This window comes from Erythrolamprus reginae, chromosome 3 (genome assembly GCF_031021105.1).
Source record: "Erythrolamprus reginae isolate rEryReg1 chromosome 3, rEryReg1.hap1, whole genome shotgun sequence".
Lineage (NCBI taxonomy): Eukaryota > Metazoa > Chordata > Lepidosauria > Squamata > Dipsadidae > Erythrolamprus > Erythrolamprus reginae.
In genome coordinates this window covers 230,483,139-230,506,096 of record NC_091952.1, presented here as the reverse complement: position 1 = coordinate 230,506,096, position 22,958 = coordinate 230,483,139, and the positions used below count along the sequence as shown (strand labels likewise).

General features: G+C 40.8%; 1 protein-coding gene across 5 annotated transcripts in view; it reads left to right on the top strand.

Annotated features, from left to right (window-relative positions):
• The first annotated feature begins 18,223 nt into the window (after positions 1-18,223).
• UBR5 (ubiquitin protein ligase E3 component n-recognin 5) overlaps positions 18,224-22,958 on the top strand; it is a 106,945-nt gene continuing 102,210 nt past the window's right edge. For all 5 annotated transcript variants that reach the window (XM_070748159.1, XM_070748158.1, XM_070748155.1 and 2 more), the window contains exon 1: positions 18,224-18,588. In XM_070748159.1, the coding sequence (XP_070604260.1) occupies positions 18,527-18,588 (62 nt within the window). In that variant the 5' untranslated portion in view covers positions 18,224-18,526. The remainder of the gene's footprint in view (positions 18,589-22,958) is intronic.

Here is a 22,958-nt window from a genome sequence, read left to right as displayed (position 1 = left end):
GCAGGCGGCGGACAAGCCGTTCGCTGGCGTCGCTCGCTCGCGCTTCCCAGCTGAGTCCTGAAGCCAATTCGCTTCAGGACTCAGCTGGGAAGCGGCGAGAATGAACGGCGTGGGCGGGCGATGCGCGAGCGGGCGGCGGACAAGCCGTTCGCTCGCGCTCGCTCTCGCCGCTTCCCAGCTGAGTCCTGAAGCGAATTCGCTTCAGGACTCAGCTGGGAAGCGGCGAGAATGAACGGCGTGGGCGGGCGAAGGGCGGGCGGCAGCAAGGAGTTTGCGTGGGCGGTGGGGAAACTCCTCGCTGATGCCCGCCGCTCGCCCTCCTGCCAGCAAGAGGGGGAAGACCTAGGGAAGCCGCCCAGCAGCTGATCTGCCCGGCGCCATCTACGCATGCGTGCCCATAGAAAAAAGGGCACGCATGCGCAGATGGTGTTTTTACTTCCGGGTTGCAAAATCGCCATATAGCCATTTCGCAATGATCGGGGTCGCAATACCCGGGGGATCACTGTATAGAGGCAATGGTGGGAGACAAGTACGAGACAATTGAGGTTCTCCTGTGCCCTGCACATACTTTTCATAATTGTATCTTTCCGAACTGTATCATCACATGATGCGTAACAGTTTGGTGCGGTATCTCTGAATACAGAGATTAACAGATTAATTTTAAAATATCAAAAAGGAGGACAGGTAGGAGGACACTTTTCGAGGAAAGACAGAACATACAAAAGGACTCTCCTCCCTAGCCGCCCCGAGTCCACGGAGAGGGGCGGCATACAAATCAAATCAAATCAATCAATCAATCAATCAAGGAGGATGATTGGTCACCTTATTGTAAGTCACAACAAGGCATCATTTAGCTTCAGGGAAAAGAAAATATTTAAAGAAAGGAAGCTAGTGTATCCCAAAACAGATTGACAATATGTATAGTTTGGGGCTGAAAATAATGTTGCATTATTGATAGCCTTCAGACCCAATACCATAGAACAGCACTCACTAGAGCAAGATTTGAGCAGTTAGATTCTATGGTTAGATACGGACGATTCCACCAAGTACCATATTTTGAGAGAACATGCATTTGCGGTGCACCAGAAATAGAAGACATTGCACATGTGCTACTCAATTGTAAACTATACTCTTCAGTAAGACCTCAGTATTTACAGCCCCTACTTGACAAAATCATACACTGGGACTGTAATAAACAATTATCATTTTTTCTTCAGGGTACAAATATATATGTAGTTTCTAGAACCGCTAAGTTTATAGTCAGGGCTGTACAGATGAGAATACGTTTTATAGAACATATTGGGGTGGCATGCAAAGGAGATGAACTTACTTAAGAATATTTTATATCAGTATCTTAGTTTTGTTTAATATAATCCTTTGCACGAGTTATATTCTCATGTTTTACTACTCAATTTTAGCTTATTATACTGCATTTTAACTTAATATTTATTCAAATTCCCTCTATTTTAGCCAATTTTACTGTATTTTAACCAGTCACAGTTTTATGATGACCGATGTGGTCCTTTTTCTTGCTTTGATATGGTCGATTGACTAATCAAATAAAGTTGATATTGATTGATTGATTGATAGCCTTCAGTTCCAAATGAGCCTTCATCATAACTTTTGATCGAAAAACACATAACATTTTGGGTTCAATATGGTTGCTACCGTGTTTCCCCGATAGTAAGACAGTGTCTTACTTTCTTTTTACCCCCAAAAGCCCCACTAGGTCTTACTTTCGGGGTATGTCTTACATACCCCCCTCCGCCGTTTCCTGCCTCCACTCACCAAATTGACAGGGTGAAGACCCAGGGAAGGATTCTTCGGCCGCCCAGCAGCTGATCTGCTCGGCAGCGCGGCAGCAGCCCTGGTGGCTGTTCCCTCCGCTTTGACGGCGCTGGTCCGCTCGCTCATCCCCGCAACCGACCCGCTTCCCCGACACGCGTCTGGAGGGGAGGAGCCGCTCTGCGCAGTTGGGCAGCCCTGCCTGCCGGAAAGGAGGCGGGCGAAGGAGGGCGCAGCTCCGGCCGCCCGCTCGGCTCGCTTCTACAACTTCGGACCAGCGCCGTCCTTCGCCTCGCATTTCCGGGTTGGCGAGCCTAGATTGTTTTTCCTGCGAGCGCTGGTCCCCGCTAAGCCTTCTGAGCCTGACTCGGCGAGGCGAGAGGGAAGAAGGAGAAGCGCAAGTGGATGCGGAGCGCCCGGGAGGCATTTATCCTTCCTTCGCTCCACATCCACTTGCGCTTCTCCTTTCAGCTGTGGCGAGGGGGGCGTTTGCCCAGGTTCGCCTGGTGCACCAGTTGCGGCCCTATCTTGACCGGGACTCATTGCTCACAGTCACTCATGCCCTCATCACCTCGAGGTTCGACTACTGTAATGCTCTCTACATGGGGCTACCTTTGAAAAGTGTTCGGAAACTTCAGATCGTGCAAAATGCAGCTGCGAGAGCAGTCATGGGCCTACCTAGGTATGCCCATGTTTCACCATCACTCCGCAGTCTGCACTGGCTACCGATCAATTTCCGGTCACAATTCAAAGTGTTGGTTATGACCTTTAAAGCCCTTCATGGCATCGGACCAGAATATCTCCGAGACCGCCTCCTGCCGCACGAATCCCAGCGACCGATTAGGTCCCACAGAGTGGGCCTTCTCCGGGTCCCATCAACTAAACAATGTCGGTTGGCGGGCCCCAGGGGAAGAGCCTTCTCTGTGGCGGCACCGGCCCTCTGGAACCAACTCCCCCTGGAGATTAGAACTGCCCCTACTCTTCCTGCCTTCCGTAAACTCCTTAAAACCCACCTTTGCCGTCAGGCATGGGGGAATTGAAACATCTCCCCCTGGGCACGTTTAATTTATGCATGGTATGTCTGTGTGTGTGTCTGTTAGCATACGGGGTTTTTAAATAGTTAAATATTTTAAATTTGTCTGATTGCTTATGATTTGTTTCTACATGTTGTGAGCCGCCCCGAGTCTTCGGAGAGGGGCGGCATACAAATCTAAGTACGGTAATAAATAAATAAATAATAAATAAATAAATAAATAAATCTATCTATCTATCTATCTATCTATCTATCTATCTATCTATCTATCATCTCCTATCTATCTATCTATCTATCTATCTCCTATCTATCTATCTATCTATCTATCTATCTATCTATCTATCTATCTATCTATCTATCTCCTATCTATCTATCTATCTATCTATCTATCTATCTATCTATCTATCTATCTATCTATCTATTTTTCTATCTTATCTATCTATCTATCTATCTATCTATATATCTATCTTCTATCTATCTATCTATCTATCTATCTATCTATCTATCTATCTATCATCTATCTATCTATCAGATTTCTATGCCTCTCTTCTCCTGGGACTCAGGGCAGCTCACAGTAAACACAAAACATGAAGAAATCTAATATTAAAATACAGTACTCTAAAATTCTCAATACTAAAAACACATAGAAATCTAACTTAAGTTGTATTCTAAAACCCCCATACAGTGACACCTTGTCTTACGAACTTAATTGGTTCCAGGACAAGGTTCGTAAGGTGAAAAGTTCGTAAGGTGAAACAATGTTTCCCATAGGAATCAATGAAAAAGCAATTAATGCTTGCAAGCCCAAAATTCACCCCTTTTGCCAGCTGAAGCGCCCGTTTTTGCACTGCTGGGATTCCCCTGAGGCTCCCCTCCATGGGAAAACCCACCTCTGGACTTCCGTGTTTTTGCGATGCTGCAGGGGAATCCCAGCAGTGAAATCCCAGTATCGCAAAAACGGGCACTTTGCTGGTAACGGAAGTCCGGAGGTGGGGTTTCCCAGCGAGGGAAACCTCAGCAAAATCGCAGCATTTACTTACTCTGTTTCCCCCAAAATAAGACCCAGTCTTATTTTCTTTTGTGTTTCAAAATAAGCACTAGGGGTCATTTTGCAACAAAGCAACAAAGAGCAACAAAGATGATTAGGGGACCGGGGGCAAAAACATATGAAAAACGGTTACAGGAACTGGGCATGGCTAGTTTAATGAAAAGAAGGACCAGGAGAGACATGAGAGCAACGTTCCAGTATCTCAGGGGTTGCCACAAAGAAGGAGTCGAACTATTCTCCAAAGCATCTGAGGGTAGAGCAAAAAGCAACTTGTAGAAATTAAACAATGAGAGAATCAACTTAGAACTAAGGAGAAATTTCCTGACAGTTAGAACAATTAATCAGTGGAACAGCTTGCTTCCAGAAGTTGTGAATGCTCCAACATTGGAAGTTTTTAAGATGTTGGATAACCATCTGTCTGAAGTAGTGTAGGGTTTCCTGTCTAAGCAGATGGTTGGACTAGAAGACCTCCAAAGTCCCTTCCAACTCTGTTGTTGTTGTTGTTGTTGTTGTTGTTATTATTATTATTATTATTTTCAGGATATATTGTATCTTATTTTTCCCCCATGTAATTTAAGAGTACATAAGGGCTCCCACTTCTGCTTGCTTGCGGCAGGGCGGGAAGCCTCAAGGTACACCAGTGACACCGCAGGGCAAGAGGGATGTGTACTTGCCCCATGCACGCCTTGCTGGATTACTTTAGCACCCCAGCTTCTAGGCCACTCATACCCCAACACCTGCCTTGCCTTCCAGTGGCGGCCCCAGTACCTTGCTTGGCTTCCTGCTCTGTTGCAGTCTCACGGGGAAGCAGAGGTGGGCCAGTGGGGATGGGGCTGATGAACCCACCGCCGTAAGATGAAGCAGGTGTTGAGACATGGACGGCCTGGTTAGAGGGGTCCTGAGGACACATGGGGCAACTCCACCCCCTCACCTTGCTTTGTACAGGTGGGCTGGGCAGATGGCCAGCTACACAGGCCCTTAAGTAGGGCTTGTTTTGGGGGGTAGGACTTATTTTGGGCACCCGTGCATAAATCATGGCAGGGCTTATTTTCAGGTAAGAACATAAGAGCATAAGAAGAGCCATGCTGAATTGGGCCAAAGCCCATTGAGTCCAGGATTCTGTGTCACACAGTGTCCCACCAATTGTACATGGGGATCTTGAGCAGAAAGAGAAGGCAAAACCCTTCCTTTCCCTTGACCCACAACAAATGGTACCCAAAGGAATCCTGCCTGCCTCAATCAACATAGAGGTGGCACATGGACATCCGTTTCAATAACCCTCCCGATACACTTGGCATCCATGAATCTGGCTAATCCTGCCTTGAAGCTATCCAGGTTGACAGCTGTCAAGACCTCTTCTGGAAGTGAATTCCATAAATCAGTGACCAACTGGGTGAAGAAATATTTCCCTTTATTTGTCCTCGCTTTCTTACCTATGAGCTTTAGGGAGTGCCCCCTCTTCCTAGTATTGTGTGATAGAGAAAATAATTTTTCTCTATCCACCTTTTCTATCCCACGCATGATTTAATACACTTTGATCAAGTCTTCTCAGGTCTTCTTTTCAGGGAAACACCACATCAAAAGCCTGAATGAGAAGTAAAAAGAAAGTAGAGGGTATAAGGAATGGCCTTGAGGGACAGGACAAAGAGCCACTATCAAAACAAGAGTCAGATAAAAGAGTCCAGGCCAAGGATGTTGCTTGAGTAAACATCTTAGACAAAACTCTCTTGAGCTCTCATGAAAGATAAAAGGAAAAATAAAAGATAAAATTTTCCATTCAGACTTGGGGGATTCTTTTACTACAGCTTTACCTAAAAGTAGTACTGACCAATGTGACATTGGATTCATAGTCTGGTCTACCTTGGAGGGCTTACAAAAGAGTTTTTACTCATTTGAAGTGGTCAGGAGACTAAGAGCTTCTGAAGTACCGAAATCTAATGAGGTGAGGGTTTTGGTCATTGAAAGTATAATAATATTGCATAATAAAATAGTTATAAAGCATTCACTGAGATTGCCCAGTTATCTCTTTATTAACAATATTCTGTTAAATACACATGTTTTGTATGTCTGTTGGAGATAATTTTATTGGAGAATAAATACAACTAATACTTTTGGATGTGCAGACAGAGTCTACCTTGCACTACGTTAACATCGTCCTATCTCCCAAAGGGAAAGCCATCCATTCTGGACAGCTCCAGAATGTCTTATAATGTACTCTGCAACATTATTGAAGTCAGTAATACAGTACTAATTATTTACTGACAACTTACAAAATCTGTATTATCTGTGAATAAGCATCATGTCGATACAATTGACTGATCATGTTGATTTGGCTCCTTTTGCTAGGAGCTATTTATCAATACCTGTTTAGTTTTTTTCAACATATCTAGAAAAATTCTCAAGGGGGAAAAAGGTTGTTGAAATAGGTTTTCAAAAAGAGGACCAAGCCAGGATTGCTGATTCACATGTAATAAATAACAAAGCTTTGTGTCTGGTATAAAACTGGCTCCCAGGTGTCTGTCTGTCTGTCTGTCTGTCTGTCTGTCTGTCTGTCTGTCTGTCTGTCTGTCTGTCTGTCTGTCAGTCTGTCAGTCTGTCTGTCTGTCTGTCTGTCTGTCTGTCTGTCTGTCTGTCTGTCTGTCTGTCTGTCTGTCTGTCTATCTATCTATCTATCTATCTATCTATCTATCTATCTATCTATCTATCTATCTATCTATTTGATTTTTATGCCGCCCTTCTACTTAGACTCAGGGCGGCTTACAACATGTTAGCAGTAGCACTTTCTCACATAGCTAGCATATTGCCCCCACAATCTGGGTCCTCATTTTACCCACCTCGGAAGGATGGAAGGCTGAGTCAACCTCGAGCCAGTGGTGAGATTTGAACTGCTGACCTACAGATCTACAATCAGCTTCAGTGGCCTGCATTACAGCACTCTACCTGCTGCGCCACCCCAGCTTTTACAGAAGTGGCTGATTTCTGTGTATGAATTGAGCCATTCCTCTACGTATTTTAAATTTGAGACACAGCAATAGGTGGTGTTCTTTCACTGCATTCTGGTGCACATTAATCAAATAAGCCAAATCATTTACTAGCAAAACTAATAGCAAGACAATAATAACCCTAATTATTATTGTCAACATAATTTTTTTTAATCGACATACATAAAGTTGCATTGTTAAATACAGGTAGTCCTCTACTTATGACCACAAGTGAGTCCAGAACTTCCACTGCTAAGCAAGGAAGTTGTTGAATGAATTGTACCCCATTTTACAATCTTTTGTGCCACAGCTGTTAAGTGAATTGATTTTGTTTGTTGAAAGTTGGCTGAGAAGGTTACAAATGGTGACCACATGATCCTGTCCTAAGTACAGGCCAAGCACCTGAATTTTAATCACATGACCAGTATCAAAACCAGTTATAAGTCACTTTTTTCAGCACCATTGTATCTTTGAACGGTACTAAAATGAATGATTGTATAAGTCAAAGACTTACCTGTATGGATAAGGACCCCACCGATAAGCAGAGCTAAAATCAATGCTGGGAATTGTTGTCAAAACCTAAAATATTATTGTTGTGCAGGAATAAATGCATAAAATTGAAAAAATTATGAAAAGAACCAGTTCTTATGACTGTAACTTGTTGCTTGTATCCTTACGATTTATATTAATATTGACAGTTTCCTGAGTTCTTATTTGTACTCTATGACAATCATTAAGTATTGTACCTCATGATTCTTGACAAATGTATATTTTCTTTTATGTATACTGAGAGCAGATAAATTCCTTGTGTGTCCAATCTTCACTTGGCCAATAAAGAATTCTATTCTATTCTATTCTATTCTATTCTATTCTATTCTGTTCTGTTCTATTCTTTCCGGTCCCATCCCGTCCCGTCCCATCCCGTCCCGTCCCATCCTATCTGATTCTTCTTCCAGACAGAGAAAATAAATTAAGTGATACATCCTGAATGTGCTTGGAGATATTGTAGGACTGTAATAACTGGAAAAACCTATATGCATGCTCTTATTCTTTTTTTGGCTACAGACCAGAGGTGAGTTTCTCCGGGTTCAGATCAGTTTACCCGAACTAGTAGCCACCTGCTGGTGATGTCAAAATGACATCAATGAACCAGATTTTCCTTGAAAATTTAATTTAATTTAATTTAATTTAATTTAAAATTTTAATAAATTTTATTAATTTTCATAAAATAGACAAAACTGACAAACATAACATAAAACATAAAAATGGGGTTGTATCTTCCCTGCTTATTCTAAAAGTAAAAATTTCAATACAGAAAAAAGAATACTTAAAAAAATACTAATTTAATAATTTAATTTAATTTAATTTAATTTAATTTAATTTAATTTAATTTAATTTAATTTAATTTAATTTAATTTAATTTAATTTAATTTAATTTAATTTAATTTAATTTAATTTAATTTAATTTAATTTAATTCAATTCAATTCAATTCAATTCAATTCAATTCAATTCAATTCAATTCAATTCAATTCAATTCAATTCAATTTAATTTAATTTTTTAAAATTCCTTCTGAGTATGTGCAGAAGCCAGGTTCTGGCACTGTGCATCTGGTCACCATCTTTTTTCAGTGTTGCTTTTTTCTTTTTTCCATGAACTTTTATGTTACTGTGCATGTGCGTGTACATGAAGCGTGTGAATATCCATGCAGTGCGCCCAAGCGGCATGCCCACATGGCACATGAGGGAGTAAACCGGCAGCGCGGTACGTTGGAACTCATCCCTGCTACAGACATGTATCAATTGACAGCATGCAATTTTTCATAAGTGGCTGCTCAGAATCCCTCTTCATGAATTTTTTAAAAAAAATAAATTCTTTATATTTTCTGGTTTGGGATCTATGACGATAAATTGAAGAATTTTATTTTACCATTGTTTAATATCTAAGGGAGTAAGCCTGTGTTCAGGAAGCAAAAACAATACTGTGGGCATATTGTTTTTATTGGGGAATTGCATTGATTTGTTCCCTCCCCTAATGCCAGCTCAGCTAGACACAAGAACCAGGACACTAAAAGTTGACAATAACATTGGGAAGCAAAGCTGCTCAATAACACCTAAAGAAAATAGCTTTTGGACAGTATCTTCTCCTCAAAGAAGGTAGCCTTTGTTTATTTCAATCAGCCATTGTTTTGTAATATCTCAGTCACTAAATTTATCTCATCCTGAAACAATGCCTCTTAGACCAATTGGTTGCACTGCATGTGTACATATCTGAATCTATCTATCTACCTACCTACCTACCTACCTATCTATTTATCTATCTAGGTAGATAAGTAGATTGCTGATTGCTGAGATTAGATTCAGATAGGTAGGTAGGTAGGTAGATATCTATCTATCTTCAATCAATCGATCAACTGAATCTAGTCTAATCTAATCTTACCTATCTGAATCTAATCATCTATCAACCTATCTAACTAACTAACTACCTATCTGAATATAATCATCATCAATCATCAATCTACTTACCTACCTACCTACCTGAATCTAATCTCAGCAATCATCAATCTATTTATCTACCTACCTGAATCTAATCTCATCATCAATCATCAATCTACCTATTTACCTACCTATCTAAATCTAATCTCATCATCAATCTACCTACCTACCTACCTGAATCTAATCTCAGCAATCATAAATCTATTTATCTACCTACCTGAATCTAATCTCATCATCAATCATCAATCTACCTATTTACCTACCTACCTACCTAAATCTAATCTCATCATCAATCTATCTACCTACCTACCTGAATCTAATATCATCATCAATCTACCTACCTACCTACCTACCTACCTGAATCTAATATCATCATCAATCATCAATCTTCACATTTACCTACCTACCTAAATCTAATCTCATCATCAATCTACCTACCTACCTACCTGAATCTAATCTAATCTCATCATCAATCATCAATCTACCTACCTACCTACCTACCTACCTGAATCTACTTTCTCAATTTATCCATCCATGCACCCATCGAACACATAAACACATATATATTGTAATTAGCATAAACCTATTGAATAGGGTTGCAGATTTGGCTTAGGCAGATCAAGTCTACAGGAAGGCTAAAGACCACCATTACTGAAATTGGCAATAAGAAACAGAATCTTTCAAGTCTGATTGTTCCAAACTGGTAGGGAGAAATGGCAGCCCTCACCCACGTTTTGACATTGGAATATTTATTGACTGACCAAAAGATGGCAGCAGAGACACAATTTGAATTACCATGTGCATTTTGCATAAGACCCAAGTTAACAACTGCAGTGTGCAGTTTTAAAAATGGAGGGATCTGCCATATTTATTCTCACAGATTTAAGCTCTCACTTGAAAACAACGTGGCACCTCAATCTAGTTTATTCATGTTTCTGTTACCTCTTCTATTTTGGCCCATGAACAAGTGAATGAACAATTCACTCTGTTCTTTAAATTCCTTTCTGCTGCATTTTTTGTTTTACATATTATTATTATTATTATTATTATTATTATTATTATTATTATTATTATTAATTAGACTTATATGCCGCCCCTCTCTGAAGACTGTCTGATGAAATTTCCAGTGACTTGAAAAGTATGCCCCAGGTTTTTTACCTGTTTGGCTGATCCTTTATATAGAACTGCAATACTTTTAACCATATATATTCATAAGGACTGTAGTTTAAGTATTTTTAAGTTAGTTTTGAGGATCAATTTGAGTTTCCTGTCAGAAAACCAGAGATGGGATATCAACTGAAATGAGGATGCCAACTCAAAGGCCTTTAAATGATACAAGTTTTCCTGATGGATAACTGCCTTGTTTCTTCTTGGAAACAGATTCTTATTCTTCTACACGCCTTTCTTGCTGATAAGGGCTGCTTTTGTTCCAATGTTAATTGGGGATGTGGGTTTTTTTTTTTTAGTTTAGTTTAGTTTAGTTTAATCAGATTTGTATGCCGCCCCTCTCCGCAGACTCGGGGCGGCTCACAGCAACAGCAATACAAGACAAATCCAATATTAAATTAATTTTAAGAACACCACAAGTTAAAAACCAATCATACACACTAGCATACCATACACAAATTTTATAAGCCTAGGGGGAAGGAACATGTCAATTCCCCCATGCCTGACGACAGAGGTGGGTTTTAAGGAGCTTACGAAAGGCTAGGAGGGTGGGGGCAACTCTGATATCTGGGGGGAGTTGATTCCAAAGGGTCGGGGCCGCCACAGAGAAGGCTCTTCCCCTGGGTCCCGCCAAACGACATTGTTTAGTTGACGGGACCCGGAGAAGGCCAACTCTGTGGGACCTAACTGGTCGCTGGGATTCGTGCGGCAGAAGGCGGTCCCGGAGATATTCTGGTCCGGTGCCATGAAGGGCTTTATAGGTCATAACCAACACTTTGAATTGTGACCGGAAACTGATCGGCAACCAATGCAGACTGCGGAGTGTTGGTGTGACATGGGCAAATTTAGGAAAGCCCATGATAGCTCTCGCAGCTGCATTCTGCACGATCTGAAGTTTCCGAACACTTTTCAAAGGTAGCCCCATGTAGAGAGCGTTACAGTAGTCGAGCCTCGAGGTGATGAGGGCATGAGTGACTGTGAGCAGTGACTCCCGGTCCAAATAGGGCCGCAACTGGTGCACCAGACGAACCTGGGCAAACGCCCCCCTCGCCACAGCTGAAAGATGTTTCTCTAATGTGAGCTGTGGATCGAGGAGGACGCCCATGTTGCGGACCCTCTCTGAGGGGGTTAGTGACTCCCCCCCCAGGGTGATGGATGGACAGATGGAATTGTCCTTGGGAGGCAAAACCCACAGCCACTCCGTCTTATCCGGGTTGAGTTTGAGTCTGTTGACACCCATCCAGACCCCAACAGCCTCCAAGCACCGGCACATCACTTCCACTGCTTCGCCGACTGGACAAGGGGTGGAGATGTAAAGCTGGGTATCATCTGCATACTGATGATACCTCACCCCATGCCCTTGGATGATCTCACCCAGCGGTTTCATGTAGATATTAAATAGTAGGGGGGAGTGGACCGACCCCTGAGGCACCCCACAAGGGAGTAACCTAGAGGTCGACCTCTGACCCCCCACTAACACCGACTGCGACCGGCCAGAGAGGTAGGAAGAGAACCACTGAAGGACAGTGCCTCCCACTCCCAACCCCTCCAGCCGGTGCAGAAGGATACCATCGTCGATGGTATCGAAAGCCGCTGAGAGGTCAAGAAGCACCAGGACAGAGGATAAACCCCTGTCCCGGGCCCGCCAGAGATCATCCATCAGCGCGACCAAAGCAGTTTCCGTGCTGTAGCCGGGCCTGAATCCTGACTGCTGAGGACCTAGATAATCGGCTTCTTCCAAGGACCGCTGGAGCTGGAGCGCCACCACCTTCTCAACAACCTTCCCCATAAAGGGAAGGTTGGAGACTGGTCGATAGTTGTTGAGAATGGCTGGGTCCAGGGAAGGCTTCTTGAGGAGGGGGCGCACAAGTGCCTCCTTGTAGGGATCCGGGAAGGACCCCCTCCCCAAAGAAGCGTTGACAATCTCCTGGACCCAGCTCCGTGTCACCTCCCTGCTGGCCGAAACCAGCCAGGAGGGACACGGATCCAGTAAACAGGTGGCGGAACTCACAGCTCCAATGGCCTTGTCCACTTCATCAGGTGTCACCAGATCAAACTCTTCCCAGACAGGTGGACAAGTACGTGCCCCAGTCACCTCAACTGACTCGTTGTCAGTCGACTCTGTATTCCAATTGGAGTCGAGGTCCGCTCGGATCCGAGCGATTTTATCAGCGAAAAACGTGTTAAAATCCTCGGCACTACTCTGCAAGGGCTCCCCAACTCCCCCCTGATTAAGAAGGGAGCGGGTCACCCTAAACAGAGCGGCCGGGCGTTTTACCAGAGTTTAGAGCTAACTGGGGTACTATGTCAATCCTAGGAGCCCTAGCACAGCAGAACAATTTATAAGCACTAATCTGGATCTGCATAACTACTTGAGCATTGTCATGGGTGTTGTGTTGCATTGTACTGCAGAAAAAACAATTGCTGCCAACCTACCTTTCCATTGAGGACCTGTATACTGCACCAGTCAAAAAGGGGGGGTTGGTGAAAATATTTACTGACCCCTCACATCCTGGACACAAACTGTTTCAACTCCTACCCTCAAAACATTGCTATAGAGCACTGCACACCAAGACAACTAGACACAAGAACAGCTTTTTCCCCGAATGCCATCACTCTGCTAAACAAATAATTCCCTTAACACTGTCAAACCTTTTACTAAGTCTGCACTTCTATTTCTACTAGTTTTTCCTCATCATTCCTATCGTCCTTTTCCTCCCACTTAGGACTGTAACTTGTTGCTTGTATCCTAAGATTTTTTATTAATATTGTTTCTTCATTGCTTATTTGACCCCTATGACAATCATTAAATGTTGTACCACATGTTTCTTGATAAATCTATATTTTCTTTTATGTACACCGAGAGCATATGCACCAAGGCAAATTCCTTGTGTGTCCAATCACACTTGGCCAATAGAGAATTCTATTCTATATGTATTTTATTATATTTAATTTGGAAGAGACTATAGAAATAACTAGAAGAACTATTATAAAATAACTACCATAGTTAACTGAGGGAATGCTTCAGTGGTATGAATTATATTTAGAAACACAATGGCTGTAGAAATCCCAGCTGAATTTTAGGATAGCTTGGGAATATTCCTGGACTAAATCTATGTGATCATTAAGAGTGAATACTAACTTGATGGCATATAGTCAATCAATTTAACATATGAAAAAGAAAAGAATTGCTGCTTAAAAGAAGCACAGATGGCTCATTTAAAAGCTGCTCCACAGGAAGAAAACATTCTTATAGAAGCAGACAAGATTTCAGGTAAATTGACCCTCTCAGAACATCTGGCAATAGATCTCATTCTATTTCATTACTGAACTTCTAACCCTGAAAGATGAAGTATGTAATATCATCCATCAATTTGTGATAAAAAAAATAATTACTGCTTCGTATATGTTCTCCCAAATTAATCACCAAATCTTATTTGCCAAATATAAACCAAGGAGCCCGTATTTGGTATTCTTTTCAACAGAAAAATAAATTGATTATTTTAAATTTTCAAATATGTTTTGCAAACTTAAGGCCTTTAGGCTTAAGGCCCCTTCTCATGATCTCCTAACCAGATAAAACATGTTATATTTTTAAAGATTACATCCTTATCACGTAGTCTTCATCTCATCTCCAGCCTGCTTCAGAGGCAGCTTTAATTCAACATTTACCGATTTGTATTTAAAGTTAGTATTTCACCTCTTCTCCTGGTGTAAATCTTGCAGAATGGATTAAGATGCCAAAAAATGCTACAGGGGACATCCTTTCATTCCTGGGGGTTTTCTACTGCTTTACCAATGAAGAGGACTTTTTTCAAAATGGGTCTCCCCCCTCCCCCACCATTTCAATGTACTGTATTCAAATTCCATAGGTGAACTAATTGTTTTCCACATCTCCAATTGTATAGATTTGATCCATGGGATTGGGAAACTCCCCTCTGGCCAAGCAGCTGAAACGTTAGCTGTCAGGGCTAGGCAGGATAGCAGGAGACAGTGGCAAGCAAGCCTCTTTAGCTGCAAGGTTTCCAATCTCATGGATCGGCTTTGTACAATTAGATTTAGCAGCTGAAGTGCCTGCACCCCTCCTACTTCTCCTCACCTCATCCAACCCTGGTGAGCGAGCCTTAGGCTGTTAAGGTTTTATTTTAATTATTTATTTATTTTGTCCAATACAAACCCATGCCACATCTCAGACATCAACACCCTTGAAAATGTCCAAAGATATTTCACCAGAAGAGCCCTTCACTCCTCCACTCGAAACAGAATACCCTACGAAAATAGACTAACAATCCTGGGCATATATAGCCTAGAACTGCGGCGCCTAAAACACGATTTGAGTATTGCCCACAAGATCATATGCTGCAACGTCCTACCGGTCAATGACTACTTCAGCTTCAACCGCAACAACACAAGAGCACACAACAGATTCAAACTTAATACGAACCGCTCCAAACTTGACTGTAAAAAATAAGATTTCAACAATCGAGTTATCGAAGCGTGGAACTCATTACCGGACTCAATAGTCTCAACCCCTAACCCCCAACATTTCTCCCGTAGACTCTCCATGATTGACCTCTCCAGGTTCCTAAGAGGCCAGTAAGGGGCGTACATAAGTGCACCGGTGTGCCTTTCATCCCCTGTCCAATTGTCTTCCCTTTCTCTCGCGTTTCATATATATTTTATTCATATATATTTTCTTCCTTTCACATATCCTCTCCTATAAGTTTACTTTTACCCTTATATATATTACTACATGTCTATTTTTCTTCCTATGTATTGATGTATTGGACAAATGAATAAATAAATAAATAAATAAATAAATAAACAATGACAGTTTTAGTGTGTGTGTGTGTGTGTGTATATATATATATATATATACACACACACACACACACACACACAGTAAAATACATGATGGTTATAGAGGAGATACTCATAGTAAAATATATATATGAAAGAATAGAAAAGATATAGTAATAGAACATATCAATGAAAGAATAGAAGAAGAGATATAGGAATAGAAGAAAGGTATAGGAAATATAGGAGAGCAATAGGACAGGGGACGGAAGGCACTCTAGTGCATTTGTACTTGCCCCTTACTGACCTCTTAGGAATCTGGATAGGTCAACCGTAGATAATCTAAGGGTAAAGTGTTGGGGGTTTGGGGATGACACTATGGAGTCCGGTAATGAGTTCCACGCTTCGACAACTCGGTTACTGAAGTAATATTTTTTACAGTCAAGTTTGGAGCGGTTGATATTAAGTTTAAATCTGTTGTGTGCTCTTGTGTTGTTGAGGTTGAAGCTGAAGTAGTCGCCGAGAGGCAGGACGTTGCAGCATATGATCTTGTGGACAATACTTAGATCTTGTTTAAGGAGTCTTAGTTCTAGGCCCAGGATTGAAAGTCTAGTCTCGTAGGGTATTCTATTTCAAGTGGAGGAGTGAAGGGTTCTTCTGGTGAAGTATCTTTGGAAGAACTGGGTGCAGTTTTAATTCAAATTCACTCTCAAAAATAGTAAACCTCATCCCATGTGCCCAGAATAACAACTGGGATAGCACATTGCTAAAACAGACCCCATTTTACCATATGGCCTCCCGGGACATTGTTTATTTTGTCAAGTATGTATTGATAGTATATAAAGATAGAGCAATGTTTATATACATGATATTGGTACTATTAATAGAGAAACATTAGGACAGGAACACGCGGTGCACTTATACACACAATTGTAATTCATCTCAATTAACATGCATTCAGTGTAATTAATGCATATTAATATTTAAAGAGATTTTCTTCAGCAAAATAAATTTCACTGCCCAGGAGCTTACCAAACCTCTTATCAGTGTAGGAAGTTAGCACCCACCCCTCTCCTAAGAATGAAATATTTTAGGAAATATTCATATATTTTATTCTTCTAGGATAGGGGTGGGTGCTAACTTCCTACATCAGAATTCTGTTTACTACATTGAAAAATAAAAAAAATCACATTTACTTGGTTCCCTCCTCCCCATTATTTCTGGCTAGGTCTCTCTGGGAAGGACTGGACTACAACCAGATGGAAATAGTAGCCCAGCTATTAATATTTTGGAGGACAGGAGCTGTTCAACTTATCCACGTAGCGCCAGTATCAAGAAAGACAACTCAGCAGCAATTTGTTTTTATTTTTTATCCAGCCTTTAATATCTTTTAATATATATATATATAAAACTCAAGGCAGCAAGTATATGTAATACTCATTCCTATTTTTCCCAACCCTGTGAGATGGGTTGGGCTGAAAATAGGGATTGCCTAAGGTCACCCAGGGGCTTCAATCTAATAATAATAATAATGATGATGATGATGAGTTGGAAGGGACCTTGGAGGTCTTCTAGTCCAATCCCCTGCTTAGGCAGGAGACCCTATACTACTTCAGACAGATGGTTATCCAACATCTGCTTAAAAACTTCCAGTGTTGGGGCATTCACAACTTCTGGAGGTAAGCTGTTCCACTGATCAACCGTTCTTACTTTCAGGAAATTTCTCCTTAGTTCCAAGTTACTTCTCTCCTTGTTTAGTTTCCACCCATTGCTTCTTGTTCTACCCTCAGGTGCTCTGGAGAATAGTTCGACTCCTTCTTCTTTGTGGCAACCCCTGAGATATTGGAACACTGCCATCATGTCTCCCCTGGTCCCTCTTTTCATTAAACTAGCCATGCCCAGTTCCGGCAACCGTTCTTCATAGGTTTTAGCCTCCAGTCCCCTAGTCATCATTAATCATAATCAATGCAATCAATAATAAATGTAATTAATGCAATCAATCAATAATTGTATTCATTTATTTATTTATTTTGTCCAATACACAATAATACAAAATGAAGGTAATAGAGGACATCTTCGAGGAAATAGAATTAGAGAAAGAATAGAAGAGAGAATATAGGATAAAATAAATCGATGAGAGAATACAAGAAAGACAGAAGAGAAGATATATGGGATATAGGAGAGACAATAGGACCGGGGTCGGAAGGCACTCTAGTGCACTTATGCACACCCCTTACTGACCTCTTAGGAATAATAAATGTAATCAATCAATCAATCAAAAATCTAACCAACCAACCAACCAACCAATCATAAATGTAATAAATCTATAAATAATCTAATAAATAAATAAAAATAAATAAAATAATAAATGTCTATGGGGAGTCCTGGAACGCAAGTCTTCGAATCTGGAGGCTCCGCAATCCTGAAATGCACCAACGTCCAGAGAGAAAGCCACAAACTTAAGCGAAGCCCTTTTCCAAGTTTCCTGCACGCAGCTACCAAATGCATTTTTCTCCCCTCCGCCCCCCCTTTTAATGGAACTGCCCAACTAGGATTTCACAGAACAGAAGACCAGACACCCTCGCCTTGGCGCCAAGATAGCAAGGAAGCCAACCGCCTTTCCTTTCCCCCCACGCGGACACCGAGCAATCAATCAAAGCTCCGCCCACCGCGGGAGGCCGCGCTACCCTTCCTCAACGCCTCCCCCCTCTGAAAAGAAAGCAGCCACTAAGCCCTTCCCTCCCCTTGAAAACTCTCACGTCTCACGTAAGCACGCCGATCCCAGGCTCCCCGCCCCTCAGCCAATCGCTGCCGGCTTTACAAGGACACTGCCGGTTCGCCAGTCAGCGAGGGCTTTCTATTCGCTGTTGCTCAGGTGACGTCCCACCTTCCGCTCTGTTCCCGGCGCAGCGGAGGGAGGGAGGAAAGCGAGGGGCAGCTTGGAAGTTTAAGATGGCGGCTGGTGTGTGAGAGCGGGGGTGCTGGCCGAACCCTTTTTTCCTGCCGTTCTTGCGCACCCCGCGTCGCCCGGGTTTCTTCTTCTTTTTCTTCTTCGCCCCTCTGCCTTCCCCTCGTGCGGGGCTAAAGCTCCCGAGCGGAGCCGCGACACCCTGAAGGAGACGCCAAGTTCCCCCTCGCCCGTCCTTCCTCCCGGCCCCCCTCCGTTTCCTCCTTGTGCGCCTGGCCCCTGCCCGCCTCCCTCCAGGGAGGGGGAGCCAAACATGACATCGATCCACTTCGTGGTGCACCCGCTGCCGGGCACCGAGGACCAGCTCAATGACAGGTGAGGCGAGAGGGGGGAGCCCGGTCTGTGCCCCCCCCCGGGGAGGAGGAGAAGGAGCCCCCCCCCGTGCGTGAGGGGGAGGAGCCCCGGTAATGTGGGCATAGCGAGAGCGCGACGGGCTGGAGGAGGTGAAATGCCGGGAGGGAGCCTCGGAGTGGGGTGGGAGCCCCTTTCTCCCCCCTCCCCACGGACGCCGATTTTTAGATCCCGGCCTCGTTTCGTCTCGCCTTCCGGGAGCGTTGAAAGGCGAAGGCCGCGTGGATGGAAAGAATCGTCTCCTTTTTTTACGGCAGACGTTGAGGGAAAAGTTGCAGGGCTGGGCTTGCTTATTTTTATTCTGTTATATATAATAATCTATCATTATCATCATTATTATTATAGTCCTCGGAGAGGGGCGGCATACAAATCTATTATTATTATTATTATTATTATTATTATTATTATTATTATTATTATTATTATTATTATTATTATCGTGTGTGAATTCAGCACGTCCAGCAGATCGATTAGTTTTTGGTTTGGGGGGGGAGATCTGGAAAAGATGGGCTGGACTGTGTCCTCCTTTTCTTCCAGATTCTCTCGCCATTGCTAAATAGGGGTGGGTGGGGGGGAGGAGAGAGGCTTGGGCTGGAGCAATTTCACATTTTTGCATCTTTGTGATTGTGAGATACCTTCTCCTGTTGCTTCTGATGACATGAAAATAAGGATTGGCAGTTATGATCCCCTCGGGCTTTAAGGACCATAATTGGATTTTTTTTTTATTTCTTTAAAAAGCAACGTGAGAAAATATTATTTTACTGAAAGAGTAGTAGCTTGGAACAAACTTCCAGCAGACGTGATTGGTAACTGAATTTAAACATGCCTGGGATAAACCTATATCCATCCTAGGATAAAATACAGGAAATAGTATAAGGACAGACTAGATGGACCAGGAGGTCCTTTTCTGCCATCTATCTTTTATGTTTCTATGTTTGCGGTGTTGCAGAAAGGATTTTAAAAAATCTCATTTATCACCAAGAAATATTTAAAAAAAAACTTTTTCCAACTGCTATTATTATTACTGTGCACATTTGTTATTTTGCGTTAAGAGAAAATAGAATTAGATACATAAATAAGATCAATGTATATGACTTGTCTATAATAATATGCAAAAATAGTTGTGTAATAGATTGTGAGAACAATAAGAAATTTAACACATGATTTTAAATGTCTTTTGTGTGTTACGTATCTGTGTACAAATAAAACTTATTTTATAAAAAAAGGATAAAAAAATCTGTAGTTTCAGGTTTTTCCCTGACCATTTTTTTTTAATGTTCTGGGATGCTTTCTGTCTTTTTGTTTTAATTTTTCGTTTTCCATATTTGCAATGGGTTGTATTTTGTGTCCTAATTCATTGTTAAGATCTCTAGCTTTTTTTTGTACAGTACTTGATGATATGACTTGTGATAATATTTAAAGGATTTTATATTGTTATTAATTGTTGTATTTTAATCATTTTATATTGTTTTTATTCTTGTAAACTGCTCTGAGTCCCTCGGGGAGTGGGCAGCATACAGATCTAATCAAAGAAATGTAATTCAAGTCTACATTGATATCATGCAATGCATTTCTGTGCCACTGATTTAGGATAGCATACAAAAGGATACCTGCTAATGAGTAACCTGAGAGTGTTTCAAGATAAATTTGTCTCCCACTCTTAAGTGGCTGAAACAAAATGTAAATGCTGAATGCTGAAGGACAAGCATAGATCAGGGTGGGAATTGCATCTCATCCAAATTACAGTATGGCTGGTCATAAACCAGAAAGGGGATCTATAGTTTAAAATGTCTTAGTTGGGTGTGGTTTTTTTGAATGACCTACTGACACATTTTGTACTGCAGTGCCATTTTACTGAGAAAAAGGATAATGCTTCAGGGATTGGCTACAGCTTTAATATTACTTTGAGCTGGCATATTATTTCTAACATAGACTTGTCAAGTAGTGGAGATAAGAATTTGATAGTGTGAGAGACCTTTATGAAGCTGCTTGATTCTAAAACTCTTCATGCTTAAAAAGGACGTGTTAGGTTCTGTGAGAATTTCTTCATAATTTTTTATTGTCTTTCTAGGGTTCATTGTGTTTTCTAAAAGGCTTTTTAATAAAGTACAGAAGTTAAATATAAAGGATTTTTCCTCAGTGTTATACTTTTATTATACATTATATTGTTATGTATTATTATACATATGTTATGTATTTATTATAAATACATATGCATAGATTATTATATATTACCATATATCTTTGTAGCATACCTGTATTTCAGCATCTAGTACTGACCAGGAGTTAGAGAGAACTCATTCAAATGCTAATATTTCAGACATAGTGTCATTATTTTTCTTCTTTTCATTTCTCTCTTCACATCTATAAATGTTTGAAAATCATTTCATTCTTAAGCTAGTAGTCTTAAATAGTCTTATTCTTTAAAACCAAATAATTTTTTTAATGTATTGTCACTGGGTAAGTAACTTACCTATGATTTGCATTGGTATAACTAACTGCTTAGATTGTATAAACGTAAATAATATTTAATAAAAGCTACCTGTTGTAATATTGTAAAATTTTCTGGTTTTTCCCAGAGATAATTGATAATGACATACAATAGATGTAGTAAAATACATTGTCATGATGTCACAAGAAATGACAAATTATACAACACTTCATGGGTGGAGAGTATGGGATGCTTTGGAGCAACATCCTTGAGTTTCCTCTGATTTTTAGTTCTATCCATATTCTTAATAATTGTTGACACTGCCTTAGTTTGATGATACATGGAGCCTCAAATTAGTGGACTGTATTTCACTTTAAAGTCTCATGAGAACTTGGCCTGGGTGATTTAGTTTATAGACAGGATCATGTGAACTGTATAAATTGTAGAAACTATGATATTTGAACCTGAAAAGTTTTGTGCTTTGCTTGTTTACAATATTTCATTGATATTTAAACAATAGATTAAATCCAGATTAATTGAATTTAATGTCCACTGAAATTGGTAGGAATAGAAGTCATTTAGTGTTGATGAAATCTAATCTTGATGCGTTGTTTTTAGAAAACTTGAAATATAAAAATGAATATCATGTTAGACTTTGTTTTAAAGGTACAACATATTAAATGAAAAAAACAATTCCTGCCAGGGCTTTAAGAAGAACAGGGGTTACTAGATCATAACAAGGATTTTTTGTAAAAGTTTATGAAAAATATATATTCTGAACATTAAAGTAGATAGCAGGTAGCAGAATCGCACAGGGTGATGCAGGTGTGCCCGTTTTACAGTGCGTTTTTTCCTACTTTCACACGCACATGGAAGCAAAAAAACATGCCCAAACATAGGCGCACCTGCGTCTCCATATACGATTCTGTTACTTGCACAGCTGCAATAGCAGAATTGCGCTGGACTCCGCTAGCATTCAGAGCCACGGGGGCGAGCACATGTCACCCTTCCACCTTAGCAGCCCTACATACACACTTTTAATATCACACTTTTAATAAGTCATGTAACAAAAATTATAACTTTGAAATTAACCAGTTTGACTGGTATGGCTCAAATTATTACATCAGAATTTCCATTGTTTTTAAAATGCAATAAAAATATATGTTTGTGTGTGTGTGTGTGTGTGTGTGTGTATGTAACATGTTTTTGCTGAATTTAAAATTTTTCAACAGGAAAAACATCGTAGAATTTTCTTTGTGTCTGTACTGTAGATGATATTAATTTTTTAAAGCTGTGTATGGATATGGGGTGAAAGAGTGCATTTGACTTGCCAATTATGAATAGATGGGAACCACATTGACTTGGAAAATGTCTACTCTTATTTGCTATATGATTAATCTTCAATCCTCACGTAGTTAGTTTTCAAACTTATATTTTGCCAATATTTTTATTTCATTGTGACATCTAAAACTAAAAAAACCCTACTTCACACATAGCTGGGTTAACACATAATGCTAAGTGATGATATGGTTGGTTTATTTTACAACTTAGTGTGTTGTATGACCCTGGTCAGTATATTAAAATAGATCTTTTAGTACTATATTATTATTTTCTGGGCTTTAGATATGACTATGATCCATCAATTTTCTATGGCCTCATAGTCATTAAAATGTACATTTTCTTTCCACCAACTCAAGAATCAGAGAATGAGGATTTATTGCTGCTATTATAGGCATCATCCTGTAATTCAATTCTCTATTTGGTAATAAAGGCTGTACTTATTATAGTTTTGATGTATTTTGGAAAAGCATGGGATTTTTCAGAAATACAGTGAAAAAAGAACCTTTGAATTCCTACCCATGTGGGGTAGTTGAGAATTTCCCCCCTAGACTAAGTTTCATGC